General features: G+C 56.5%; 1 protein-coding gene across 4 annotated transcripts; it reads right to left on the bottom strand.

The window, feature by feature from the left end:
- Window positions 1-87: 87 nt before the first annotated feature.
- SLC4A3 (solute carrier family 4 member 3) lies at window positions 88-14,599 on the bottom strand. Of its 4 annotated transcripts, none has more exons than XM_053215846.1 (23): window positions 14,580-14,599; window positions 13,799-13,940; window positions 13,282-13,447; window positions 12,413-12,693; window positions 12,135-12,250; window positions 11,529-11,755; window positions 9,829-9,977; window positions 9,509-9,689; window positions 8,895-9,030; window positions 7,782-7,965; window positions 7,249-7,348; window positions 6,600-6,784; window positions 5,704-5,929; window positions 5,308-5,526; window positions 4,871-5,019; window positions 4,483-4,677; window positions 3,793-4,011; window positions 3,354-3,443; window positions 2,680-2,846; window positions 1,935-2,188; window positions 1,438-1,607; window positions 1,074-1,247; window positions 88-409 (listed from the first exon to the last, which is right to left on the bottom strand). In XM_053215846.1, the coding sequence occupies exons 2-23, from the start codon at window positions 13,847-13,849 to the stop codon at window positions 332-334; spliced, it is 3,717 nt and encodes a 1,238-aa protein (XP_053071821.1). In that variant the 5' UTR covers window positions 13,850-13,940; window positions 14,580-14,599; the 3' UTR covers window positions 88-331. The 4 variants fall into 4 exon arrangements, with proteins under 4 accessions (XP_053071821.1, XP_026905452.1, XP_026905457.1 ...); XM_027049651.2 differs by lacking the exon at window positions 14,580-14,599 and adding an exon at window positions 14,106-14,333; XM_027049656.2 differs by lacking the exon at window positions 14,580-14,599 and adding an exon at window positions 14,106-14,332 and having other exon boundaries at window positions 11,529-11,728.
- Window positions 14,600-27,972: the final 13,373 nt, after the last annotated feature.

The following is a 27,972-nucleotide window of genomic DNA, read 5'->3' as shown; positions in this document are numbered from 1 at the left end:
TGACCCTGAAAATAGAATTCTTCCAATTCCAGTTGGATAAGTATGACCTGAGAGACCAGAGATGGAAGCAAGAAAGTGAGGCAGACACAAGACAAGGAGTGTGGTTATAATGAGCTCAAAGCCTGTGCCGGTCTGGTCTGTGAAAGGGCCTGGGTGAGCCAAGGTCAGTGCCCTAGGCAGAGTCATTGGGCTGCTCTGCCCGTGGCGGTGGTGGTTCCAGGCACGTCTCTGGGTTGTGAGGAACCCGCTGGCCCTGGGGCTGGGCTCCGACTGGGGCCCAGGTGTCGATCACTAAGGTATCGGGGTCTCTGAGGGGCACCACGTTGGAGGATCACACGGGCATGTGCAGCTCGTTGTATTCATCCTGGCCGTCCTCGTCAAAGTTTGGTTCAGCGTCTTCAGAGTCCAGCTGCAGAAGGGAGAGGGTTGGGAGAGGCAGGGAGGCGGCTCCCGCCCTCCCAGTCCCCAGCAACGCCTCCGGCCAGCAGCCCACACCTTCCCGGGCCTCGCTGACTGCGGGGACCATGACCCCAGCCTGAAACACTTCCCTCTGGCCAAAACTCTCAGGTCGCCGGCCCAGTGACACCTCCCGATAACAGTAACGGTGACAGCCGTTACTGCCGCTCAAGTACTTCCAAGGGGCCAATCCTCGCTCCTGTGTTACCCTGTACACCGCGTTCGGGTGGGTGACTTCAAAACCACGTCCCTTCCTCCAGCTGACCAAAACAGAGCTCGGGGTGGGTTTCGGTGCCACACCACCCCCGCTTGTCCCTGAGCTGTGTGCTTTTGTGCAGGACACGACCTGCACAGCTATCGGCAGTAGTCCTGTGTGGATTTCACACCAAACCGTCATACTTGGTGCTTTACCTGGATTAGCGCTTAACCCTCACGACACTCCTATAAGGAAGACTCCATTATCAGCCCTTTCCTACAGCTGGAAGTAAGATTCCAGGAGGTTAGGTAACTTGCCTCTGGTCACACAACTAGCAGGTGGCACAGCAGAGGCTGGGACCCAGGAGCCCCCGATTCCAGGGCCCATCTGCCCTCACACCGCCCCGCGCAGCATCCCTTACCGCCTGCAGCTCCCTTTCCTGGAAGAGCCGGGGCAGAAGGCAACGCCTCAGAGGCACCGTGAGCAGCAGCAGGAAGGGAAAGGCGAGTGAGGCCGCTGTGGACTTGACGACCCAGAGCAGCGCAATGCAGCCCAGCTGGATGCAGGTGAACAGGTGCATCCGCCACGTCTTCACCTGGGGAACCGGCCTCGAGTCTCACGGCGGCGCAGCCCTCGGCCTGCTCCCCACACCCGAGTCTCTGGGGACTCAGCTCCCCAGGCCCCAACTTACCCTCCACCGTCATCCTGTCCATCTCCAGCCCGGGAATCCCTCGCGGCCCCTCCCCATCACCCCTCCTCCCCACCTCCATGCTTCCTGGCCCTACCTTGGTCACATAGGGTTGCTCAGGATGGTGTTTCGCCGGCATGAGGATAAGCAACAGACGCTGGGACAGCTGGATGCCGGACAGTGACGTGACCCCCATGTACAGGAAAATCCCAAAGAGCACAGCCAACGGGATCCGGCGCAGCACAGCCCCCATGACGATAGACAGGCCTGGAGGAGGTGACACAGACCTACCTGACCCCTCGGATGGCCACCATGAAGATGGACGGGCCCCGTGGAGAGGGGATCTGGGCCTCGTCGCTACAAACAAGAGAAGATGGAGCAGGACAGAGAACCAGGAAAAGGCTCGGGGTAAAAAGGTTCACAGAGTGTTAAGAGGCAGGTTGGGGTCACAGCGGGTGCTAGACGTGATGCCTTCGGAGACTCAGGAGTCACCTGGGTCAAGTCCGGGATAGACAGTGGATTTAAGGCCACAGGGTCCGAGAAGGCAAGTCTGTGGGGTGGGGGCAGGGGGCCTTGCAAGGTGGGTGCTCTCACCCACGAGGCTGGCGATGAGCACTCCAGTGACCCGCTGCTCCCGCACCTCCTGGATCTGGGGCTTGTCGCCAGGAGCGATGGCAGTGCGCATAACAGTCAGTGCATTCACATGAGTGACTGAGCGGACGGTGGCAGCCGTGAGCCAGGGCAACCCAAACAGCCCACAGAGCCCCCCCAGTGAGCCGATCAGGAGCAGGTCCAGGTGGAAGCCAGAGCCCTTGAGCAGCCTCCGTGCCTTCTGGCTGACGATGAGCCTGCAGGGACGGGACGGGAAGCGAGGGCTGAGGGGCTAGGAGGGCAGGCCAGCCGCGAGGCCGGGCACGCGCAGCAGGGACAGCGTCGTCGTGGGGGAACGACATGCAGGGAAGAGCTCTCCCCAGGGCCTGCCAGTTTCCTCTTTCAAGTTCCCAAAGTGATGTTCTCACGGCTAAGCAAATCAGAGCTAAAATCTCATACTGTGGGTATTTAAAGCACCACAAAAGCCAGATGCCAGATCTCACCACGTTGTGGTTTAAAACCAAAATGAGACACATGCGAGCATCACTGGGCGAGAGAACGTACTGCCAGAATGTGGTGAGGACTGCCAAGTGCCACCTCGCAAATGATGATGCAGACAGATGGGTATCGTGTCACAGCACCGCAGGGAAACTGTGCCCAGGCCCACGTGCCCCCCCCCTTGCCACCACTCCCACCACTTCCCGCTCTTCCCCAACCTCCTCCACCCAGGGTCCTCCAGCCCCCTCACGCAGTGATCTGTGTCTCCATGAAGATCAAGATGAGGACCAGGAGGGCAGGGACAGCCGCCGCCACCATCATCCAGGGCGGGAAGGGACGGGCACTGCCCAGGGGTGGGATGAACCACGTGCGCTTATGGGGGGATGTCACTGAGAGCCCTGTGGGCACCGTCAGCTTCTGCATGGCAGGAAGGAAGACAGGGTTCAGGCACACGGCCTCCCCATGCTAAGAACCCCACAGGGTGGCACTGCCCCCACCACCAAGTTCTGTGTTCCCTGTCCCAGGACTCCAGGAAACCTGGATGTGAACAGGTTTTGGGGAAATTAGTTTTCCATCTTCCAAAGTCACTGTCCCTGCAAGGGTCTGGTAAAAGAGAATGACATCTTTTCTCCCTGAGGCCCAGGGACACCTGTCATTTGGCCCCCAGCCCATTACTTGCTCCAGGAGTCTAGGCACAGGGTCACACAGCCTCACACCGCCCCCCCCCCCGGCTGGCCACCTCAGCGGCCCCCAGCCCACCCACCCTCCCCAGCGCGGCCCCAGCAGGTCACCATGTCACTAGGAAAGCTGAGGCCCACCCTTGATCATGGCCACTGCAGCAATGGGAACGAGTCGTGGCCTCCCTCTCAAGACTCTGGGGTGAGAATCCCCTGCCGGGGCTGGGGGGCGGGGGAGCTCGCTCACCTGCGTGTAGGTGTCTGTAATAGAGTAATCCACTAGGACCATCACCAGAATGGAAATGGGGATGCCAAAGTCCCCAATGATGCGGCGAGCCTGGAGAGAGGAGCCAATGGGGTAAAGGAGCAGAAGGTGAACGTGAGGGTCAGGGGCACTGACATGAGGGCTCATTAGTCCCGATTCCCTTGGGTCCAAGCTGGAGCCAGAAATCCCCTGACCCGTCCCTCTAAGTCCCATGGGTGCTGCGCAGCTCAAGAGGACATTCCTCCCCTGATTCAATTTCTCTGACGCTTCCGGTGGGGAAGGGACTGCACAGATTTGGTTTAGGTCCATGGGTTGACCGGGACAAGGGGGAAGCCCCTCTCTGGAGCGGAGACTGGCAGTGACAGCAGGAACTGGGGGTGGGGGGGGACCCATGGGGGCCCCCCAGTCCCCAGCCACGCACCTTGCCACCCAAGAAGCGGCTGTTCCTGAACTTTCGTAGGAAGAAGGCAATGAGGAAGGTCCCAAGCATGAGAATGAGGGACAGCAGAGCCGTGTTGGGCTGGTTCCTTGGGCCCGGCGGCCCCTCAGTGGGGGGCAGGGCACTCCCATTCAGGTCTAGCCCAGCCTCCAATGCCCCCTCGGGAGGGTAGAATGGCAGCAGCGGGTGCTCTGTGAATACCTGTGTGGGGTACAAGGTTGTGACACTGAACCTGGGCGGGTGACCCTAATTTCATCACCCTGATTTCATACAGCTGTGAGGGCGAAGCCTGGGTCCTCACATACCTGACCAAGCAACAGCGTCACAGGACACCCAGCTACACCATGCACGCACACACGCGCGTGCACACACACACACACACACACACAGTCCTCTACAAAAGGAGCCCCATAGCACTGACAGCGCCCCACTCCATCACACACTGGTTGGACCCCACTGGAGTTCCAACCTGTACCCTCTGGCTGTGGCTCCCTGCCCTTCAGCGCTGACCTAGCCCAGGGTGTCCCAACCCCCCACGCCCACACCCAACGGAGCCCTCCTCCCTGCCCCCTCTGCTCCCAGGGCTCCATGCGCCACCCCCATGCTCTCCTCCCCAGGGCGCTTCCCAGCCCCCACCTACGCCCACCCCCCAAGACCTCTCTGGACCTCCACCTTGTACAGCTTGTGGAAGGTCTCATAGATGAAAATAAGCGAGATGAGAAAGGCGAAGATCTCCTGGGTGAAAGGTGAGATATAGCGGACCAGGAAGCTGCCTTCGGCGGCCACCAGGGCAAGGACAAAAACCACCAGCCAGAGGCCAACCCACACCCGGCCGGTGAGGTACTCCAGGTCCTGGGCTCGGCAGAACTGGAGGACAGGAGGGAGGTGTGGTTACCCACAGAGGTCAGAGACCCTGGCAGCGGGATTGGGGGGGGGGGGGGGGAAGAGGTCACGGGATCCAAAGGAGGAGGAGGGGAGACACTGCAGGGACCCATGGCCTGGGCCAAGGGACAGGGCGTGAGAAGCTGATCCCTGGGGAGGGGCAAGGTAGCGCCGTCACCTTGAAGAAGGCTTCTTCGAACACCAGCAATGGCCCGGAGAAGCCGACCACAAGAAGCGGCTGGGCCCCCAGCAGGGAGAAGAGGACGCCAAGCACAGCGGTGGACACAATCAGCTCGGACACGCCCATCAGGCCCTCCGTCTTCTCCCCTGGCGAGGGCGAGGGTCAGTGGGAGGGCCCTGGCCTGGCTCCTTGGACCCGGGCCCTCCTCTTCATCTAGCTTACCCTGACCTGGGGACCCAACTAGGACAGAGCAGCCCCCCAGAGCCCAGCCCCATCCCTCCCAGGCCCCTCACCACCAGTACCCCTGGGGCGGCCACAGCCTCCCTCGCCCCTTGCACCCCTCCCAACCCCTGCAAGAGTGATCCCTGGGGTCTCCCAACCACAGACCTTGAGGGTGACGCTGGGCGCCTCGCCCTGCCTCCCCTCCCTCTCACCTAGCAGGCCCCCGAAGGTGATGGCAGGGCTGAGGGCAGCGAAGTAGATGAACAGCACGGCCGCCACGCACTGGGAGTGCAAGGCATCTCGCAGGTCACTGGGGTAGTGCGGGTACCGACGCTTCACATCCCGCACGAGCCCCCCAAACACTGAGCCAGTCCGCAGCAGGGGGTCATCTTCAGGGGTCGCCTCAGAGCCCCCCAACTCCACAGCCAGCTCTGGGGGAACAAGGGGCTGTTGGAGCACAGACCACCCCTCCCGCGGCGGGGCCCTGGGCTCAGTCCTCCCCGACAGGGGCTGGGAGCGGGCATGCAGGAGCTAGGGAGTCAGGGCAGGCTGGGTCACGACCTTAGGAGCTCCAGGGCGGGTAGGGGATGGGCCCCAAAGGGGCTGACCTTTCCCAGGGGCCACATAGCTTCCCTGGGTAGTCATCTCCACTTTGGTCTGTTCACGTTCCCTCCGCTTCCTCAGCAGCTCGCGCTGGAAGGCGGCCACGGAGCGCAGCAGGTCACGGCCCTCTACCTCCGATGGGGGGATCACGATGCTGCCATCCAGGAACTCGCTGATGGCACTCAGGAGGTCCTGCCGGTCATCTGCCTGGTAGGCAGCCTCATGAAACAGCTGGGGGCAGGAGAGGCAAGGGCTGAGCCTCCCAGAGCGCCCCTGGGAGGGCTTCGGAGAGGAGGCGTTGGGCCCTCACAGAGCCAGAGGCAGGGTGGATGTCTGGCCACGTATACGCGTCCAGTCCGATTGTCAAAATACGGAGTCATGTCCCTGCTGGCCAGCAATCGGCCGGCCACAACCCTGAACCTCCAAATGCTTTCTGTTCCCCTAGGAGCTTCGAGATTTTTCCACAACGCCACAACTAAAAGGGCAATGCTTGGCATAGCAGGGGCCCCCGAAACCATTCTGACTAGAGTACCCACACCCTACAGGTTGGTTAGTACGGATTTCCAACATCACCCCTGGCCAGAGGACCTTCCTATCCAAGCCGAGGAGAAGCCACAGCGAAGACCGACATACCCAGCCCTCCCCTTCAAGTCTCATGACTCATCCAGAACTCTTTCTCCCTCTTCAACCACCTCCCCTTCCAACGGCCCCAGCCTAGGGCTCCCTCTTCTCCCCTTGGCCAACAGCTCCTTCACAACCACTCCAGAGCACTGCCTCCACCCAGAAGGGCCCCCAGCACCCCTGCATCCACAGGCACCAAGGTAGGCAGGGAGAGACTGGGGAAAAGTAGGGCTCAGGGGAACAGGCCTAGAGCACCCAGCCCGGGGCCTGCAGGACCCACCTTGTCAGACATGAGGGTGGCAATGGAACGCCCAAGCTCGTGGTAGTCAGTGCTGGTGTGGCTGGGACCCAGCATCACAAAGAGAAAGCGAACCGGCACCGGGACCTCGAGCACAGACTCCAAGAGCACAGCCTCATTCAGTCGCACAAAAGCTGCCGCCGGCTGCTCCAAGAAAGGCACGCAGCCTGTGGGGGAGAGTAAGGCACCGGGCACTGCGTAAAGAGGATCAGTCCAGGCTGGCCCTAAAGAAAACATCTGGGGCTGTCATGTACAGTTGAGCAGGTTGCGTGCTGCACGAAGAAACCGCAATCTAAAGAAACCCTATTCATTCATACGTTTACATATTTATTATGATTCATCGATAGATGAAACGTTCACAGTCTTCAAGAAAGAGTGCTTCTTTTTAACTCCCACAAAAGTGCCGTGCAGACTAGCAGCAGTCCCAAACAGCAGAAAACTGGACGGGAGGCAGGCAGAGGACTGAGAAAGAAAGAGCTGGGGGCAAGACAGGCTGTCAAGAAAAGCAGGTGCAAGTTCGGGGGCTGGCCAGGGATGGAAGAGGTGGCCTGCAGGCCAAAGCAAAAGACCAACAGACCACAGTGGAAGGAAACCCACACACCCAGTAACCCCAGCCCCCTGCCCTCCTTACCCACGAGCACAACAGTAGCCTCGGCATCTTCAGGGATCTTCTCCAGTAGCTTCAGGCTTTTTCCCCGGTGACTGTCTCCCCCAGGCATGTGGAGGGGCTTCTAAGGACGCAGAACTGGAATAGGGCTGGGACCCTGACCGGAGGCCGTGGCAGGCCCTCCCCTCCCTTGCTTCAGCCCCCCTGGACTCGGCCCTCCAACCCCTGGACCTGGGCCCTGTTTTGTCCCTCCCCGGGGTGACGCACCCCACATCGGGAGCAGACCACTTGGGCTGTGGACCCCTCCTCCGAGCAGCTCACGACCACCTCAGCCTTATCTTGTTTAAACGGCTCCCATGGGTCTGCCACATCATCTCATCTAAACCTCCTATTTCTGTAGGGCAGAGGCCCTCATGCGTATCTGGATCCCCCACATGCCTGGTGTGGTACCAGGCATCCAACCTTCCTGACCCACTCAACGAAGCCACCAGTGGCCTCCAGTGTGAAATCAGAAGCCCTCTCAGTCCCCCAGCCCAGGTCAGAGCAAGGCGACTGACCTCCTTGGCATCTGGGTCATGAGGCCAGAGAGGGGCTGGTTCCCCCACGTCCTCGGCCATGGTAGGCACTGCACCGTCAGGGCCATGGCTGGGGGTTGGGTGATGATTCCCCATGACCGAGTTCACACTGGAGCTGGACGGGTTTCGGGGAAAGAAGCCAGTGTCCTTGTCATCATTGGGATGGCTGTGAAGAGGGCAGAGGGAGCAAGGCAGGTTAAGAGGAGATGCCCTTAGTGGGCTGAGGTCATGAAGAAATGAGAAATAAAGGGTCGGCGGAGGGGGGCGCCTGGGTGTCTCAGTCGGTTGAGCATCCGACTTTGGCTCAGGTCATGATCTCACAGTTCGTGAGTTTGAGCCCTGCGTTGGGCTCTGTGCTGACAGTTCAGAGCCTGATTCGGATTCTGTGTATCCCTCTCTGCCCCTCCCCTGTTCATCCTCTGTCTTTCTCTCTCAAAAATAAATAAAAACATTTAAAAAACTTGAAAGAAGGGGCGCCTGGGTGGCGCAGTCGGTTAAGCGTCCGACTTCAGCCAGGTCACGATCTCGCGGTCCGTGAGTTCGAGCCCCGCGTCAGGCTCTGGGCTGATGGCTCAGAGCCTGGAGCCTGTTTCCGATTCTGTGTCTCCCTCTCTCTCTGCCCCTCCCCCGTTCTTGAAAAAAAAATTTTTTTTTAAACTTGAAAGAAAAAAGCAAAACAAAGGAAAAAAAAGAAAAAAGAGAAAAGGAAAGAAAAAGGAAAAAGAAAAGAAAGAAAAGAAGAGAAAAGAAAAAAGAGAAAAGGAAAGGAAAAAGGAAAAGAAAAGAAAAGAAAAAAGAGAAAAGGAAAGAAAAGAGAAAAGAGGAAAGAGAAAAGAAAAGAAAGAAAAGAAAAAAGAAAGAAGAGAAAAGGAAAGAGAAGAGAAAAGAAAAGAAAAAAGAAAAGGATCTGCATCCCTTGTACCTCAGTGTAAGAAAGAACCTTCTAACGGCTGGTGCTGTCCAAAGATGAACGAGGAATAAACTCCCTGTCACCTGGGTTATGCAAGCAGAGGCTAGAAAGCCACACAGGTGAGTCTGTGCTCCTGGAAGAGCAGCTGACCTAGAAGGCCCGTCCCAGGCACCCCACCCTGGCACCTGTGTTTCAGCAGGAGGGTGCGCAGGACACTGGCCCTGTCCTCCGGACGGATCTGGTCAGACACGATCATGGTCTCCACCACGAGATGTGCGATACCCGGCAGAGTGGTCTGCTCCAGGTCCAGGAGGGCAGCTCCTGGGGGCACAGTCGAGGAAGGGGGCAGGGCCCCGTCAGATAGGAACAACCACCCCGGCTGCCTCGCTCCCCCGGGGCAGGCAGACACGCGGCGCAAGCCAAGCGCCCAGGGCTCACCGTTCCACACCGTTCCACGTGGCCTCGCCGAGCCAGAGAGGGGGGTGTGCAAAGGGAACACAAGAGCAAGGGACGGCCCCTCCAAACCCAGGGAGGGGAGCCACGGGCGAGCTTCCCGCACTTGGACTGCGGCCTACTACGGCCCAGGTCCTGCACCGGGCACCAGAGGCACAGCTCAGGCCCTCAGAGCTTACGGCTAAGCAAGCAGTCAGACCCCACATCTCCAGAGTGGCAGCCGGACCTCGCCTGGGCCCAGGACTCCAGGGAGCAGTCCCCAAGAGCTGGACAGCCTGCTGCGGGCCAACCTCCGGGGTCTCTGAAGAGGGCACTGCACCCCAGGACAGGCCCGCGGGGTGCCTACCGTGGGCGATGGTCCTCCGGAGCTCCAGAAGGCTGCGGAAAGAGAGCGAGGCCACGTGGGGCTTGCCCCAGCGCTCTGTCTCTTCCTCCACATCCTCCTCAAACTTGATCCAGCGCGCCGTCTCCCGCCAGTGGGGCTCCTGGCTGCGGTCCAGCGTCAGCTCATTGAGCTCCACAAACACCTGAGGCAGACGCCAAGGTGAGGGTCTGGGGGCCGCCAGGTGGGACCGGCGGTCTCAGAGACACGGCACCCAGGCGAGGCAGGGAGGAGGGAAGAGGAGGCTCTGGGGAGGAGGGGAGAGGAAGCCGCAGGCCCGGTACCTCATGAGGCCTCCGATCCAACGTCTTCTTCTTCTTCTTCCTGCGCAGGATGGGGGCCAAGCCACCGGGGCTGCCCCTCCCACCCTGCGTGCGCGACGGCTTCTTCACTAGGTGACGCCGCATGCCAGGGTTGTCCTCCAGCCGGTGACCTGCAGACGAGGCAGGCTTTGTGGTCCCAGCGGTCCAGCTCAGGGCCTCACGGCCACAGTTAACCCCTCCGGCCCCCTGCTCTGCCCAGCCAGTCTACCTGGCGGGTGCCACGATTGCCCAGGGGCCATGTCCACACCTCCACACCACAGACAAGGACAGTGAAGCCCGGACAGGGAGATGGACTAGCCCAAAGTAACACAGGGGACCACCGTAAAAAGGCAGACCCCAGCTCAGTCCACAGCCCCAGCTCCCTTCCCTCGCCCATGGCCGCTGCCTCTCATGCTGGAGCTCTATGACCTGTATCAATTCACCAGGCCCCCAACACTTTCCCTGTGCCCTCTCTCAGCACCCAGGTCTCCCCCATTGATACACACATCTGGCAGACTCAAGGAGAGTTCTGTTCCTTCCTCCCCGCCTGCCCCTTCCAGGCCAGCAGCTGCGGAAAGGCCAGCTGCCCAGTTACTCACAAGCTGGTCCCCCTGCCATGGGGCTCAGCTGGCCCTGGGTGGGTTCCCATGGGTCACAGTCATCAAGGTCCAGCACCAACATCTCTAAGTCCTCTGAGGTCAGCGAGTCTCGAGTGCTGGGGGCTGGGGCCATTCCAGGGCCCCGGCTCTCAGCGTCCTCAGGCCTAGGGCTTGGTGCCCCGATGGGCTCTGTGACCTCCTCCAGCAGGCTCATCATTTCCCCGGGGGCCGAGCCCTCGGCCCCTGCTCCCTCCCAGAGCCCTGGCTTTCCTAAAAGGCGGGAGCCTGGGCCAGTGGTCTTCACCCAACCAGAGCCTCCTGACTCCTGGCAGCCCCGGGCCTGCTCCCTGCTGCTTCCAGCCCCCTCCCTGAGTCTGTAAACACGCCCTCCCCCTGACCCCCACCCCCACACCACTGCTGCCATCGGATTGTTCCTGTCCCTGTCCTCAGGCCCTGGCAACTTTCCATGACGTACTGAGCTCAAAGCCCTCCCTCCCACCCGCGCCCACACACTGTGGTTCCAAGGGGGAGGGAGGTGGGGTCAGTGATGCCCCTGGCCCGGGCACAGAGCCCCGTGGGTGATGACAGGTGGCACAGAAACCAGGGCACTGATAAGACGGAAGGAATGTGCCGAGATCACGGCCAGGCCCTGCCAACGGTGGTGTGACAAGTATGGGGCCCCTGATGTAGGGAGAAGCAGGACCCAGAAGAGTGGCTCACGCTCAGGGGGCCAGTGTGAAGGGGCCAAAAAGAAGATGAGAAGATGAGCCTTAGGGGAAGAGGAGATATAAAATCTCCAAATGCCATGGGGAAGAGAGGTTGCCTTATTCAGGGGGTGACTCAGAGGACAGAATCAGGACAGAAGGACAGAGGTGTCACGAAGGGAAATCTCAGCTCTGGCAACCAGAGAAGTGGCTTGGTGAGGTAGTGAGCTCCCCGCCCCTGGCCACATTCCAGCAGACAGGGATACTGCAGAGGGGACCCAGCGCTAGTCTGGGGAGAGCACAGAGCTTCCCCAAGGTTCCTCACAGGCGGGGCGCCCATGGGGGTGGGCCACGGGGGCTGCCACAGGGTGTCACTCACTCTTCATGTCGTCCAGGTCCGCGGAGCCCAGCATCTGGGCCTCCGCCTCGTCAGTGGGCACCTGCTGCTCCGGGCCACCTGGGCTACCCAGGGCACTGCCTGGGCACAGCCGTTCCCGAAGGTCATAGCTGGCCGACGGGCTCCAGGGCCGGCTCTTCTCCCCAGCGACTCGGGAGGCCCGGGCCCGGGGGCTCGGGGAGCTGAGGAGGCACCATGGCAGCCTTGGACTTGACAGGGAACCATGGTGGAGATGGGCCAGGTTAGGGGGTTCCTTTGCCCTCCTCCAGTTTGGGGTGGGGCCTGGAATAGCCCCCTGGGCACTAGACACAGACTCCTTCTGGGCAGAGAAGGAAGCTCACGTCCAGCTCCCTGCCCCCACCACACCAGTCCCCCCCTTCCTCTCTGTCCTTCCCCCTCTAGCCCTGTCCTCTCTAGTGACACCTTCTCTCTCCTCTTTGTCAGTCATGTGGATAGAGAGGGAGGCGTGCCCCTCCCCGCTTCCTCCGCCCCCTCTCCTCTCCTCCCCTCTTCCCCGGGGTCAGAGCTGGGGACAGTCCCCAGGGTCAGGAAGGAGCCTGGGACCTGCTCTGGGCTGGATGCCAGTACCTGACTGACTGCTGGGGGCTCTTGTCAGAGCAAGGGCCCACCGAGGGCAGGGGCTTGGTGAAGGCAGCTTTCCCGGAGAGGCCAGGACTGTCATCCTCGTCACTTCCAATGGAGAACTGTGGACAAAGCAGAGTGCCTGGGTCCCTGCCCAGACTCAGCCCCCAACCCCCGACTCTGCTTCCCCCAGGCAGGCCCAGCCCCCTCTGCTTCGTCTTCCTTCCTCTCCTCTCTGCACCCCTCCCTGAGGAGTCGGTGCTCCTTCGGGGGCAGACCCATACCTTTGCTTTCTGTGGGGACCCTGAGGGCGGGGGCTCCACAGGTTCTGCCTCAGATTCCCCTTCCTCTTCCTCCTCCTCCTCCTCCTCCTCCTCCTCCACTCCGGCTGCCCCCTCCTCCTGGATGGGAGGGGTCCCCTCAGAGGGGGGAGCAGAGGTCTTCTCCTTCTTCCTCTTCCTCCTGGTCTGCCGGGCAGAGGTGGGGGGCAGTCGCCGCAGCTTGTGGGGTGGAGGCAGGCGCGCCGAGAGCGGGTGGTGGGTGTGGTGGGATGTGTGCCGGTGAACTGGGGGTGCAGGAGAGCCGGTTGGGGTCCCCACAGCAGAGGGGGCCCCTCGCCACCCTAGGGGCACACACCTTATTCTAGCTCAGGGCCTCAAACAAGGGCACCCTAGTCCTTCCTCGAGAGCCAGGCTCCCCCCAACACCTGTATCCACGTCCTGCCATTGGTAAGGCCTGGCAGAGCGGGGGAATGGGCCTAAGGGAGAAGGTCGTGAAAGGGGGGCTTGGGGAAATAGGACACGATACAGCAAGGGGGGAAGGCAGAGTCAGAGCTGAGGGAGGAGGCAGAGAGAAGAGAGCAGGGCCGGAGGTATGGCAGAGACTTGGGGAAGACGAAGGTCACGGAGGGAAGCCTCAGGCCCATCTCCCTGTGTCTCCCCTGCGTCTGGGGCCCGGTCCCCTGGAAGGTGGACAGGCGATGGGTGAGTGAGGCAGGATGACTTAACATGGCATGGTGGCCCAGCACAGCGTCCAGCACAGCGTCCAGCACAAGATGGCACTGGGTGACCAAGCCAGTGGTGAGCACGGTGATGGTGGCAATGAAGGTGATGGTGGTGAGGGCGGCCACACTAGGGGTCCCCAGGCTACCCACACTCAAAGTCCCGCTCGCTGTAGCTGCGGCTGGGCTTCTCAGGGTCCCAGGCCGGGGGCTTGCTGATGAGGTCCCCAAACCTGCTCACAGCCAAGGTCTTGCCCAAGTCATCGTCCTCCTCCTCCAGGTCTGGACTCAGAGGGGGCTCCTCCAAGGGCACCCGGACCTGCAGGCTCAGACAGCCTCTCCTAAGGACCCTTGACCCAAGAACGCCCCACATCCCCCCCCCACCCAACTCCCAGCCCTGGCTGTGGGTGGGGGAGACCAGCGGGCTCCACCTTCAACAACCCCCTCTCCCTGCGCCCCAGGCTTGGGTCAGCATCCCAGGCTCCCTGGGCTTGGGAGGGGAGGGGCAACAGAACTGAAAAATACCAAAGCGTGCCCCCCCCCCCCCCGCCCCATACCCTCCAACCCAGCTCCATCCCTGGATCTGGGGGTCCCAAGGTCGGCCAGAGGACTCCCCTCTCCTCTTTGGGGGTCCCTCCCGTCTTCTTCCACCCCCGCGCGCGTCAGTCACCTGGGGTAGGGGGGAGGCGCCCCCGGGCGGCGGGATCACTCCGTTGGCCATGGCCGGGGAGGCGACTTGGGAGCCTTGCTCACTGAGGGACCCGTGACCCGGTTGAGAAGAAGGGGGCGCTGCAGGGGCCTAGTGAGGAGCCCTGGGGGAGGAGGGCGGGGTCAGGAGCCTCGCGCGGCCGCCCTCTCCCCCCTCGCCGAGCCGGATCCCCCCGCCCGCCCGCGCGCCCATCCGAGGCCCCGCCACGCCCGGGACACTCCGGGGCCCCGGCCGTGGTCCTGGCCCGCCGCGCCCCGCCCTGCGGTACCTCGGGGCTCCGGAGCGTGCGGGGCCAACGCCGGCCGCCGCGCCCCATCTCCCGCGCGCGCTCCGGGGCCTGGCGCCGCGCAGGGCCGGACGGCCGGGGGGCGCCCGCGGCGGCGGCGAGCCGGGCCGGCCGGGCGGACGCAGGCGCCGGAGCCCGCAGCCCGGGGCTCCACCTCCTCGCGCTCGGCTCCGCAGCTCCGCCGCCGCCACCGCCGCCGCCGCCGGGCCGCACAATGGGAGCGGGCGGGCCGTGACTCACTCCGCCCCGGCCGGCCCGGCCCCCACGCGCGAGCCCCCGCAGGACCCACCCTGCCCGCCAGCCCCTTCTCCCGGCGCCCCACGCATGGCCGGGGGCGGGTGCACGGCCCTACATTCCCACAATCCCCAGATCGCTCCCCCACTTTGCTTTTAGCCTCCCCTCCCTCCCCTCAGGAGCCCTGGAGGCGACCCCTGCACCGACACAAGCCCCTCCAACCTTGGGAACTGGGCTCACAGACACCGGAAGGCAGCCCCCACGTCCCCCTTTGGTCCCAATATAGCCTCAGATGCCTGGCTTCTGTCACCGGGCACCACCCAACATTTGACCTTGGCACATCACCTCCCCTCCCGGGTTTGCCCCTCTGTGGCCTGGAGTAGCAGTGTTCCAGGGTTCCATCCAGCTCTAAGATTCTGTAGCCCAGTTGCCACAGCCCCCCTCCCCACCTACACTCCCTGAGGTCACTTCTCCTTTTCCAAGGTCATATCTCCTTTTCCAAGGTCAAAGGTCTCTGGAAGGAACTGCTGGATCCCAATTTGATCCTCCCGTGTCTGGCTGAAATTGGGCACCCAGCCCCAGGCTACATCCATAACAGCCCCTGAATAAAATGTCTTGAAGATATAGTGCAGCCACTTCCCCAATCTTTGGGAAGACAGAAGACCATGTGGGGGCAGAACTGGGAGGGAGCTAAAGGGCAGGGGAAGGTGAGCCAGCCCAGGAGAGGGGGAAAAAACACCTGCAGAGAAGGTGCAGGTGTGACCTTGTGACCTTGGGCATGTTATATACACTCTCCTACCCCTGCCCTCATTGGCTCTCGGCTCAATTCAAGAGATTTTCGACACCGAGAGCCACACAAGGGGAGAGGGGAGGGCAGTGAGGGCCTGTGAACACCCACTTGACTTTGCACTGCACCAGACCCTCTGCAAACTCGTTTCAGCCTTCCCACAACAGAGATGCAGGGAGGCTGATTACCCTGCCATGGTCACAGCTGGGAAGCAGGCTGCCGAGCAGGTCTCGGGGGTGTGTACAGGGTGACTGTCCAAACCACAGCCATTTAACTGCCCCCAGCCTCTTACATCGAAAGAAATGTGCTCGGCCTCCCCATCTTGCAGGGCGGGCGGTCGTTGAGAGGATGAAACAAGACGCCAGTGTGAGTCAGCTGTGTGCCAATGGAGCATGTGGAACTGTGCCCCAGAACTCCGGGAGTGACACCCATCTGTTATGGATTGAATTGTGTGCCCACCAAATTTATACGTCGAAGTTCTAACCCTGGGCACCTCTGAAGGTGGCCTTATATGGAAACAGCCTAGTCAGACTGGGGTAGGGTGGGCTCCTTTTCCAAAAGGACTGGTGTTGTCATAAAAGGGGGAGATTTGGACACAGACGCACACTCAGGGAGGACACCATGTGAAGACAGAGTTGGATGCCACAAGCCAAGGAGCTACTAGAAGCTGGGAGAGGGGCCTGGAACAGATCCTTCTCTAGCATTTTCAAGAGGGAACATAGCTGTGCTGACATCTTGATCTCAGGCTTCCAGTCACCAGAACTCTGAGCTAAATCTCTGTTGTTTAAGCCCCTCAGTCTACAGTGCTTTCTCACGGCAGCCCTAACACGCTGATATGCCATCCCAAACCTTTATACTCTGAGCCAGGTGACTCGGTCCCAAGACTCTATCTGGAGGGATGTTTGCACAGGGCCCTCACCTCCTTAGAGATACTCAAGAGCTTTGGTGCCTTTTCCAGTCGGGAACATTGCAAAGGGCTCTCTTCAGTCTACCTCCGACCCCTTGGTCGTCCTCATGGCCCTGTCCCTGGCTTCTAGGCTACAAACTTGGTATCCAAGTTTGGGGGAAATGCTGATGGCCACTGGTTGTTTCATGCCAACTCATCCCATTAGACATCAGGGAATGCTCCATTTCTCCCACTTCAGATGTCCTGGCCTCCTGGAGGCTTTTCCAGTTGTGTTCTCCCGAACCTGTAATTGTCAATCCCCAACACAACGTTCCCAGTGGAGTCTTTAATCCCGCGACAAGCGTGCTTCTTGCATACTCAAAGAATGGCCACTGTGTGTGCGAGACAAAGGTAACAGGAAAGGTGACCAACGCAGAAACTCTGAGTACCCCACTGGCACCCTTCTCCTCAGCCCAGACTGACTTGAATGCCCGCACCCTCCATGTTGAGGCCCAGAACACTTGTCTGACACATGTACCACCACCAAGGCCTGTCCCGTATGTCCAAGAGCTCAGAAGCCACGCCACCACACCACCCGGATGCAGACACATGAGCACATCGTCCTCTAGGGTTCCTCACAAATGGACCAGGAGCCCTCGGGGTGGGTCCTCCCCTAGCCGTTCCCTGCAATCACAGTCTTGTGACCAAGCACGTTGGGAACCAGCCTGACGTAGTGGATATTTGTCCTCTGCAGCCACCCAAACCTTTGCAGACCCTCTACATTTTTGGTCGTTGCCCATGAGTACTGTCCCTCCAAGGTCAGAGCCGAGTGCCCCTTGCCGGACTCCCTTGCAGCTAGGGTACAGACGCAACCTGGGTTCCACCTAGCAGACTTGCCTGTGCAAGACCTGAAATCAGAAGTGAGCACAGGAGTGGAGGCGGGTGGGTCCTCTGAGAGCAGCAGTGCTGCTTTTGCTGGAGAAGCTGTACTGACGGGGCCGGTCGTTATTCCTCTCTATTCCTCCCCCAAATACCACCTAACGTTCATTATTTCCTTTAACAAATTCCAGCTTGAAGTAGCTCAGCATTCTGACTGATAGAATCGGGGAAATGGCTCTGAGTCCAGGGCACAGGCTAAGCAGGCACCAGGCATTAGCAGTACCAATACCAGGGAGCTGGGGGCAGGCACATGAGAGAATGACAATCTTTTTTTTTTTCTTTTTTGAGAGAGGGAGAGTGTCTTTTTTTTTTTAAGTTTGTTTGAGGTGGGGGATGGGCAGAGAAGGAGAGAGAGAATCCCAAGCACACTCCACACTGTCAGCACAGACCCAACGCGGGGCTTGAATTCATGAACCATGAGATCATGACCTGAACCGAAATCAAGAGTTGGACACTTAACCAGCTGAGCCACCCAGGCACCCCGAGAGACAGAATCTTAAGCAGGCTCCATGCCTAGCGCAGAGGTCAACATGGGGTTCAGTCTCATGACTGTGAGATTGTGACCTGAGCAGAAATCAAGAGCCAGACATTCAACTGACTGAGCCACCCAAGTGCCCCGAGATGACCATCTTGTTAGCAGACCTGGGCAGTCTCTGTCCTCTTATTACTATGTCACTCCTCACCAACTCTATTCCTTAATCTTTTGTGTGCGTTTTTTTTTTTAAGTTTATTCATTTGGGGTGCCTGGCTGGCTCAGTTGGAAAAACATGAAATTCTTGATTTGGGGGATGATGAGTTTGAGCCCCACGTTAGAGGATTAAATAACCTCTAGAGGATTACTTAAACTTTTTAAAAATAAAAAATAAAAACTGGTGCAGCTGCTCTGGAAAAGTGTGGAGGTTCCTCAAAAAATTAAAAATAGTTCTCCCCTATAACCCAGCAATAGCACTGCTAGGAATCTACCCGAGGGATACAGGAGTGCTGATGCATAGGGGCACTTGTACCCCAATGTTTATAGCAGCACTTTCAACAATAGCCAAATGATGGAAAGAGCCTAAATGTCCATCAACTGACGGATGGATACAGAAATTGTGGTTTATATACACAATGCAATACTACTTGGCAATGAGAGAGAATGAAATCCTGCCATTTGCAGCAACGTGGATGGAACTGGAGAGTGTTATGCTGAGTGAAATCAGTCAGAGAAAGACAGATATCATATGTTTTCACTCATATGTGGATCTTGAGAAACTTAACAGAAGACCATGAGGGAAGGGAAGGGGAAAAAAATAGTTACAAACAGAAAGGAAGGGAGGCAAACCATAAGAGACTCTTAGAACAAAGAACAAACTGAGAGCTGATGGGGGGTGGGGGACAGGGGAAAATGGGTGATGGGCACTGAGGAGGGCACCTGTTGGGATGAGCACTGGGTGTTGTATGGAAACGATGAACCATGGGAATCTACCCCCAAAACCAAGGGCACACTTTATACACTGTATGTTAGCCGATTTGACAATTATATTAATAAATAAATCAATAATGAGTTTTAAAAAATAAATAAATAAATAATAAAATTAAAATAAGATAAAGTTGATTTTTCTTTAGTAATCTCTACACCCAACGTGAGGTTCAAACTCGTGACCCCCCAAATCAAGAGCCACACGCTCTTCTGACTGAGTCAGCCAGGTGGCCCTCCATTCCCTAACCTTCATGATACACAATAATGACTTCATTACCTTAAATGTTGGTTGTGCTATCCTGGTTATAAGCCACTTTAATATTCATAATCTCATTAGTCCACAACAACCTTCTGAGGTAGAGTGTCTTAATCCCATTTGACATGAGAGAGAGAGAAAGGGCTCAGAAAGTTGAAGTGATTCGCCCATGGTCCAGGGCTCTGGAGACAGGATGGCCAAGAATTGAACCCAGGGGTGGGGAGCCTGGCTGGTTCAGTCGTTAGTGCATTCGACTCTTAATCTTGGGGTTGTTTGAGCCCCACGTTGGGTGTAGAAATTACTTTTTAAAAAATCTTTAAAAAAAAAAAAAAAAAGAATTCAACCCAAGGGCTTCTGGTTTCATGTGCAATATTCATCCCCATACATTACAGTGGCCCCAGCCCCACCCCCATGTCCTGACGTCCTCCTGCAACTGTTGAACTTTCCGTGTCACGAGCACAAACTGTGCCATCCATGAGAACGGAAATTCCAGATGAATTTTTTAAGGAGATTGCACCTTTGCTACCAGAGGCTGCAGAGGGGAGTGGTTAAGCATGAGATGGCTAGAGCCAAGCAGCCTGAGTTCACAGCCCAGCTCTGCCACCTGACAATCACATGACCTTGAGCAGGTTATTTACCCTCACCGGACCTCAGATTCCCCATCTGTAAAATGACAATAATAATGGGGTTGTTGAAAGAATGAAATGAGTTCATCCATGTAAAGCACTTAAAACAGTGCCAGGCACATAGTAAATGCTCAGTAAATGTTAGCTAGCTTCAATCCCATTACAAATCTAAGAGACACGGTATGGAAAAGACCTCGGGTAACTTAAACTACGAAAAGTGACAAAATGTACACACACGAAGTAAGTGGGAATGGTCTCACACTTAAAAGAAAAGGACCGTAAGTCAGTCTTCCAGCCAAACTGGGTACTAGTCATGCGAATTCAAAGACAGAGAGCTCCAGAACAGCTTTTATCCCCACCAGGATAGATTCTGACACTCCTTGGCCAGTGGACCAAACTTTGCTCTGGTAATCGTCCCTCAGCAGACTGGAGAGCTTCTAGAAGATGGGAGGGTTTGGGTTCATATGTGCTACCGACAGAGCCGGTTGCCGTTTCAACTGGCCTAGAATCCCCTCTGGCCAAGCAAGAGTCCCTCACCCCTGTTCCCCAGAGCTGAACACCCAGTGCCATTTGTGGTTGACTGGCCAGCCTCGTGACGAGTAAGACCTTCTTTCTACAAGAGAGATACCATGGCTCGAGAAAGAGCCCCAACTCTGGAGTTGGGCTAAAACAAAAATAAAATACCAGTTCAATGCTTGGCACAGAACAGGTGCTCGACAAATGTCATTCTTATTTACTATTGTTATTTGCAGTGGTTCTGCCATAACCCGTGTCCCTCAGCAAACCTGGACTCAGATCTGAAACAAATCCAATCTCAGGAGGGCACTGCCTCTCCCGGAAGGTTTTTCCACCCCTGCAGAGCCCACGTTTCAGCTTTGGATATACGGATTCTTTGTGGCTAGACTGACATTTTGACACAGAAGCCTAGGTCCTTTTGCTCTCCTCCCCCAACCCGCCTGAGCAGACAGCTTGCTTTGAATTTTGGTTTTTGAGAATGGGTAGGACAGAAGCCTGCAAGCCTTTCTGCACTTTCTGCACCGTCTTCTGCACTCAGTCGAAGTCTCAGGAAACCAAGGGAGGTTTGCAGAGGGGGAAAAAGAAGGGGTTAGCGAGACATGCGGTGTCTTGGCCAGAAAGGGGTGGAGGGTCCAGAGGTTGTCACAGACCCTTCGCCTCCCCCAGTCAGCAAAGCAGGAGGAGGTTCCCCCAAGATGTGGGGAATGGGGAGGGTGAGGTCAGGGAGCCCCGCCAACCTCATGGGATGGGGGCTTGAAATAAAAGTTTGAAAATGTTTTGGTGGGGACGTCTTCTTGGTGGCTCAGTCGGTTAAGCATCTGACGTCGGCTCAGGTCATGATCTCACAGTTCTTGAGTTCGAGCCCCGAGTCAGGCTCTGTGCTGACAGCTCAGAGCCTGGAGCCTGCTTCAGATTCTGTCTCTCCCTCTCTCTCTCTGCTCCTCCTCTGCTCATGCTCATGCTCTGTCTCTCTCTCTCTCTCTCTCAAAAATAAACATTTACGGGGCGCCTGGGTGGCTCAGTCGGTTAAGCGGCCGACTTCGGCTCAGGTCATGATCTCACGGTCCGTGAGTTCGAGCCCCGCATCAGGCTCTGTGCTGACAGCTCAGAGCCTGGAGCCTGTTTCAGATTCTGTGTCTCCCTCTCTCTGACCCTCCCCCATTCATGCTCTGTCTCTCTCTGTCTCAAAAATAAATAAATGCTAAAAAAAAAATAAAATAAACATCTACAATTTTTTAATTGAAAAAAAAAAAAGAAGAAAATGTTTTTGTAAAGCAGGGTTTCAGGCATACCCAAGTGTGTAAACCAAAACCCACACACTCACTCTATACATCAGGTGTCGGATGTACCTCTGTGAAAAAATCAGGCATGCTCCCTGCCTTTGGGCTGTTTATAGTCAACAGACAAGCAACACATAAGTGTATTACAAAACATGGCAAGTGCCCGTTACAGAGACCACTGAGGTGGCACAGCTAAGGATACGCTCTGGAGAGAGGGGACGATTGAGCAAAGGCCATGAAGGGTATGGGGGGGAAGCAGGGCAAACGAGGGCATTCCACGCAGAAGGAAGAGCTTGGGGAAGGCCGGGTGGCAGGAAAGAAAAGGCATGGATATTTGGGTGTGGAGGGTCTGGATGGTGTTCTTCTGGCAGGACGTGGTACCCCTGGAGCCTGGAGCCACCAGGAGACGGATTTAAAATGACTGAGGGTGGGGGCACCTGGCTGGCTGAGTCGGTAAAGCATACAATTCTCGATCTCAGGGTTGTGGGTTCGAGCCTCCCGTTGGGTGCAGAGGAGGTTACTTTAAAAAAATAAGATCTTTTTCAAAAACAATAATACAGTGACGGAGGGTGAGCCAGGGTGGACAGTCTAGAAGTCTAGAAGACAGTCTAGTCTAGAAGTCTAGAAGGTCTAAGAGGCAAGAAATACCATTTAGGGAAAAGAGGGGTCCTGACTGGGATCTGGCATCCCCTTGGTGAGAATCTTAACCTTCCTTGCCCTGAGCCTCCGTTTCCTCACCTGTAAAACAGAGATCATGCTTTTCCCTCAGGGCTGTACTGAGGGCAACGGCGTCACTGAGATGATCAGTGCAAAGACCAGCGCAAAGCAGGTGCTCCAAAATGGAGGTTATATTTCCCCGCTGTAGTCTTACCCACCCTTCGTGCACCGGCTCCGAGGCGCCGTGTCCCACTCGCTCGCCGGACTGGAAGCTCCTTGAGAGCAGGAGCACGTCTGATTCGTCTTTATTCTCCACCCTCCCATCTTCTCCCCAGAGAGCCTGGCCCATTTTAAGAGCTCAATAAATGTCGTGGAATTGAAGACAAGTGCGCGAGTAATTATAGTAACTAATAAACTGAGGAATGTTTTTGCAGAGGACAGAGAAGTCCCCGAGTCCAAGATGATCAAATGACAGAGGACGGGCCAAGAAAAAAACATGCCATGGCCTGCTCGCATCCCCAGCAGTGTCCGAGCTCCCCTCCGAAGCACCCTGGGGAAACAGCCACTCGTGAACAAGCGGGCAGTCAAGATGTAGGTTTCTTCTGATTACAAAGGGCATTTCTAGGCAACAAAGCGGGCTGTGATAACTCGCAGGCAGTTTGTTTAAACCAGCATTTATTTACTGCTTTCTGGCTCACACAGCACTTCCACGTGCATTACTGCACTCCACGATCTGGTGAACTGGCGAGTTATGGATGAGTCTCATCCTCGCTGTAGATCGAGGTGCCACGGATCGGTAAGGACAAGTGACCTGCCCGTGGTGGAATAGTCAGCCACAAAACTAAGGCATAAGCCTGGACCTTCTGGATCGAATCCACCGTGCCTTTCCCCGGATGACCACCACCCCACACGCACTCGTGAGTACACAGATGCAAAATACCGCATGCACCTGCAGACAGGCAACGCGCAGCCCGGCACTGTGGCTGAACTTCCAACCACACCTAAGCGATCCGGGGAGGGTCTTCTCAGAAGCCACCGCGGCATCCTGGCAAAGGGGGAGGGATGTGACTCTTCATTCCATGTAAAGTGACCCATCAGCAAGGGTGGACCCTGTCTCATTGAGAAAGAAAGAAAGAGTCTTCGAGGTGACCTACTCCCCACCTTCCAAAGTCTCAGGAGTCATCTATACCGCTCAGTTTAGGGGGCACCTGGCTGGCTCAGTCAGTGGAACGTGAGACTCTTGATCTCAGGGTCGTGAGTTCAAGCCCCATGTTGGGAATGGAGTTTACTCAAAAAGTAAATAAAATAAAATTTTAAAAATAATAAAAAAATAAAAATAAATGAAAACTTTTAAGTTTTGGCCACTGACCTCCTAGGGCCTCATCTAAGTTTTTAAATATTACTTTTGAGGGCGCTTGGGTGGCTCAGTGGGTTGAACATCCAATTTTGGCTCAAGTCATGATCTCGCAGTTTGTGGGTTCGAGCCCCATGTCGGGCTCTGTGCTGACAGCTCAGAGCCTGAAGTCTGCTTCAGACTCTGTGTCTCCCTCTCTCTCTGCCCCTTCCCCGCTCATGCTCTGTCTCTCTCTCTTTAAAAAATCAATAAATAAAATAAATATTACTTTTGAATCATACCTTTAGGGGGGTTAAAAATATTTTTAAAATAAAAAGAGCCTCAATACCATCCCTGACCCCCTCTGCCTTGTTCTCATCTTCATCCCCGTCACAACTTGTCCCTCTGGAATTCACTTACACAAACAGAAGTAAATATGAATATATACATTTCATCTCATCCTACCTTATTTCTACAGAAAATGTGGCATAGTGCTGTTAGTGACGTTTTTAGGGAGTAACTCCTTTCTCTCCACTGCTTCAGGCCTGCACTGCCAGCAAGCCCAAGGCCAGACAGATGACCAATGAGCACTTGTTAGAGGGGAAAGGCCAGACTGGATGGACAGGTCGATCCCTGGGGCCAGTCCAGGGCGTGAGAGGCCAGTGCTTGCTGACGGCCATCTGTGCACAAACATCAGTAGCAAAGCAGGTCCCATCCGCTCAGAGGGCAGCAGAGTGTCAGAAGCAGGTGCATCCTGGCACCTGGTGAGGCGTGGCGCTAAAGGCCAGATGCTTCCGAGAGTGGTAATGGTAATGGCCTCACCATCGTCCACTTCTTCAGTGGCTCATACCAGCACCTGTCTTCTGGGTCACCAAAGAAAGAGCAACCACAGGACAAAGGGTGCAGAGGACTCCACTGACTTGTTAAAGAAGACAAAGAAGCCCGTAGAGATTTTAGGCACAAAGAAATGGAAGAAGTTCCTCGTGAACTACACCAGCCTCACACTGCTTTGCAAATCACGCTACGATGACTAAACTTTAGTCTGCCCCATAGGGACCGTCTGACGGGACTTCTGGAGAAGTCCTTATAAATGGGCCCGACCTTTCTGAACCATAGCTCTGGGCCAGTGGCTGGGGAAGGTCTCTCTTGGGGCCAATACCGGCTTGTTCGCAGATGGTGCAAAAGTGCTGATGGGGAAGGGGGTGTGCACACCACCAAGAAAGTGGACTAATCTTTTTGGGAAGTTTTAATTTGCTTCAATTAAAAATTCAGGCCAGCTCCGAGCCAACAGAAGTAGGTGAACTTATTTTCTGAACCTCTGCACAGTCCTTTCGCAGGCCTGTCACCGAGGGACCTCCACCCTAGCCAGCATTTCCCGACTGGTCAGTTCCAAGATTCACACCGCTTCCTCTCCACTCTCCAGCTAGACCAGACCAGGATCTGGCTGGGGAAGCAGGAGACAGAAGCCATCTGGCTCTGAGGTGCAGAAGAAATCCCCTCTCTGGGGCCTCGGCTCAGGTCTGCCAGGTCTGGGTCATTTCTATTATACTGATGGCTCTTTTCTTAGGCGAATTGGCTCTACATCTCATGATCAAAGGGTGTAGGAAACACCTGGGAAAATGAGCTGCTTTAAACGACGTACGGACCGTAGTAAGGGCTCACTAAGCCATAGCTGTTAGGTTATTACCTCCCTCATTATTTTGAGGTGTGCCTCTATAAATCCTCAAGGGAACTTTACATATTGGCACCACCAGCCCCTCTCAGCAGTCCTGACCCAGAGAAGGTAGGTGATTTCCTGGAGGTAGTTTATGGGCTGCTGGAGAAGCCCTCCTGCCCTGACGTGTGCTCTAATGGGCTCCACGGTAGGACCTGTGTCCTATTAACCAATCAAGTGAAGGAATAAATAAACTCATCCTTTCAGTGTACTTAGGAATAAATATGCTTCAGGACAGGAACAATGCTGACCCACATGAGGGTCAGAAAAGGCAGAATTAAGGAGGGGGTCTTAACCAGGATCAAAGGCTTCTCCCTCCTAGGGCCCCACAGTTCCTTCACCTCCTCAGAACTCAGGGGCTTCTCGGGGTGCCTGGGTGGCTCGGTTGAGCGTCCAACTCTTGATTTGAGCTCAGGTCATGGTCCCAGGGTCACAGGATAGAGCCCTGCGTCAGACTCCAGGGCTGAGCACGGAGCCTGCTTGAGATTCTCGCCCTCAATCTCTCTCTTTCTCTCCCTGTGCCCTTCCCCCCCACTCATGCTCTTGCTGTCTTTAAAATAAATTAGACTGAAAAAAAAATTAAAAAAAAAAAAAAGAATCTAGGGGCTTCTCTCTTGTACTTTTGCTGTCTCGTGAGCAGGGTTTGAGGCTGAGTGACAGGCCTCCAGTGGCATTGATTATTTCCCATACGACTCCACCCTCTGGAGCCCCAGGGTTTGCAGAGGCTGGCTGGGTCAAGGGTAGAACTGGGGCACAGTATTCTCTAGCCTACAGCACACCCCAACCCCAGGCCCCACCTTGGACTCCCCCAAAGCAGCTTTACAGTGATGCCTGACCCAGTTTCCAGAGCACGTCCCTCCCCCATGAGCCCTAAATCGAAGGCCTTCTAGTGGAGAGGAGTAACCCCCAGACCACTAACAAAGAAACCATACGCCCCTGCTCTCTAGGTCCACACCTTCCACACCCTTCTATGTTGACTTTTCCAATTGTAACAGATGAAAATTCCAGAAAACATGGCAGTCTTCCAAATTCAGGTATGCAAAAATGTGGTTTTCTTGACAACTCAACCCTATCCTTGTAACGAGCCCCCATTTCCAACCAACGGAGAAGTTAATCTGTTAACATTCAAGTCAAGTCAGCCTCATCAATGATTTAAATTCAAGTAACTCAAATTTAACTTGGTCATATCCCCATCTGGGGGCTGGACCTACACCACCCTCCGGCTGTGCTGCTGCAAGGACCCGGCCAAGCTCTCTAGCACGCTTTCCGTGCACTTCCCCGCACTTCCGGGAACCCACAGGATCCTCTGGGCCCCCTCCCCTTTCCATTCGAGAGAAATCTGGGCAACTGTCTCCAGCCCTATCTTGCCACGTCCTTCCAAAAGGCCAGCTCTGTGTGTCCTCGTGGCACAGGGAACATCTGACTGGTCACTGTCTTCCCTAGTTCCAAACATGGAGCTAGGCACAGGGCCCCTCCACCCTGACAGCCCCCAACGGTACAGGGCATCGTTCCTTCACTGCTCCTAATGCCCTTCTGTAAACACTCTCCCCTCTCTCCCCTGCAGAGCTCTTCGTCCCTTTATGGTCCCTCTCAAATCTCTTCTTACTGTTTAGCCCTTTGACTTAAAACCTAAGGATCGTCATCTCTGTTCTCTACAGTTCTGCTGGAAGGGGTGAAAATCACCCATGAATTAATACTTCGCCTAACATCTCGCTACACCCTGGAGGAAAGAGAAACTTCAGATACACTCCATCTGGCTCACCTGTCCTGCACGAATCTAGGATTACGCAGGGCAGGGTGGGCAGTGGTCCCTCTCTGTGAACTGTGACTGGGGCCGGGCACAGAGGCCCATCCATGGCAGGGAATGGGAGGCAGTGAGGCTCTGTGGTTTTCTGACTGCCGAGGCTTTGAAGTCCTACGAGTCTGGACTCCTCGGGTCTCCGCCCTTTACTGATAGGACGTTGAAGAAGTCATTTAGCTCCTGTAAGCCTATTTCCTTCAACAAGACGCCACCCACTTCAGGACTCCTGTGAGGAGCTACCATCCCTAAGCACTTGGCTCAGGGCCTGGCATATAAATGCTCCATAGATGAGAGCCACCCCAAAACCACACAACAGACTCAGCCAGAGCCCAGCTTCTGGGTTTAAGGGAAGCTTGACGTAAGCCCTCAACACTCCTTCCCCACGCTCTCCTCCCAGGGCCTCTGTGCACAAACATGTGGGTACCACTCCTCCCGCTGCGCGCATTCCTGGGTGCGAAAGTCAGGTCCCAAGTCAGGCTGGTTCAAGTCAGGGTGCGGATTTACACAACTAAGACCCTTTCTATGGCTTGTTACTTGCTTCAAATTAGCTTAAGCCAAAAGAGAGACAAAGAGAAGGAAAAGGAGGGGATCTCCTTCAGTTCACATAACCCAAAGTTCCAGGGGCAGCTGCTTCCAGGCATGACTGGACCCGGGAACTCCAAAGACACCACCAGGACTTGGTCCTGCCCGCCCCGTCTCTCGGCCCTGTCCTGTCTCTGCGCAGGTCCACTCTCAGGAAAGCTCTCCCCTCACAGCGAGCCGCTCCAGGCTTCCTCTCAGCACCCCTCGCGGGGGAAACGTACCTCTTTCCTGGGTGTTCTGGCAACCAGACCAAGTCACATGAGCGTCCCTGAACTGATCACTGTGGCTACAGAGACACAGGTGAAGGAGCAAGGTCAACCCAGCCAGGCCACCAGGCTGAGCGAGGAAGTGCTCAGACAAGAGGTAGGGGCGGCAACCCACAGAATGCCAACCACTCGCTCCGCAGCCCAACTCCACACACCCTCTCCCCAGACACCGTCTCACATCGGGCACCTCCTGCCAATGACCCGAGAGCTTCATTAGTTTCCAACGGTAATCCGAGACAGTGAGAATCGAACTGGCCCGACTGTTCGTTAGGCAGTGATTTCCACATCAGGCCCCGTAACAGGCACTGCTGGCTGAGGACTGGGGCCCATGAGTCAGGGGTCCTACTTGCTCCCATCAGCCAGGGCAGAGTGGGGTTGGAGATGGGGTCTCACAGAAAAAGCAAGGCTGCTTGCGCTGCCCACTGAGGGAGAGCTATGGGTGGGGTAGTTTCTGTTAGAAGAGAGAAAGGAGCAGCAGGCTGCATGAATTACACAGGTCAGTACCTCCACGGC

Source organism: Acinonyx jubatus, chromosome C1 (assembly GCF_027475565.1).
Source record: "Acinonyx jubatus isolate Ajub_Pintada_27869175 chromosome C1, VMU_Ajub_asm_v1.0, whole genome shotgun sequence".
Taxonomy (NCBI): domain Eukaryota; kingdom Metazoa; phylum Chordata; class Mammalia; order Carnivora; family Felidae; genus Acinonyx; species Acinonyx jubatus.
Note: the sequence above shows the minus strand (reverse complement) of the source record. Positions and strands in the feature narration are given on the sequence as shown.

Coding starts and splice junctions, on each gene's coding strand:
- SLC4A3 (XM_053215846.1), bottom strand. CDS start 13,849: ATGGCCAACGGAGTGATCCCGCCGCCCGGGGGCGCCTCCCCCCTACCC. Junction 5,930..6,599: donor CCACCCTCATGTCTGACAAG/GTGGGTCCTGCA, acceptor TCCTGCCCCCAG/CTGTTTCATGAGGCTGCCTA. Junction 2,847..3,353: donor TTACAGACACCTACACGCAG/GTGAGCGAGCTC, acceptor CCTGCCATGCAG/AAGCTGACGGTGCCCACAGG.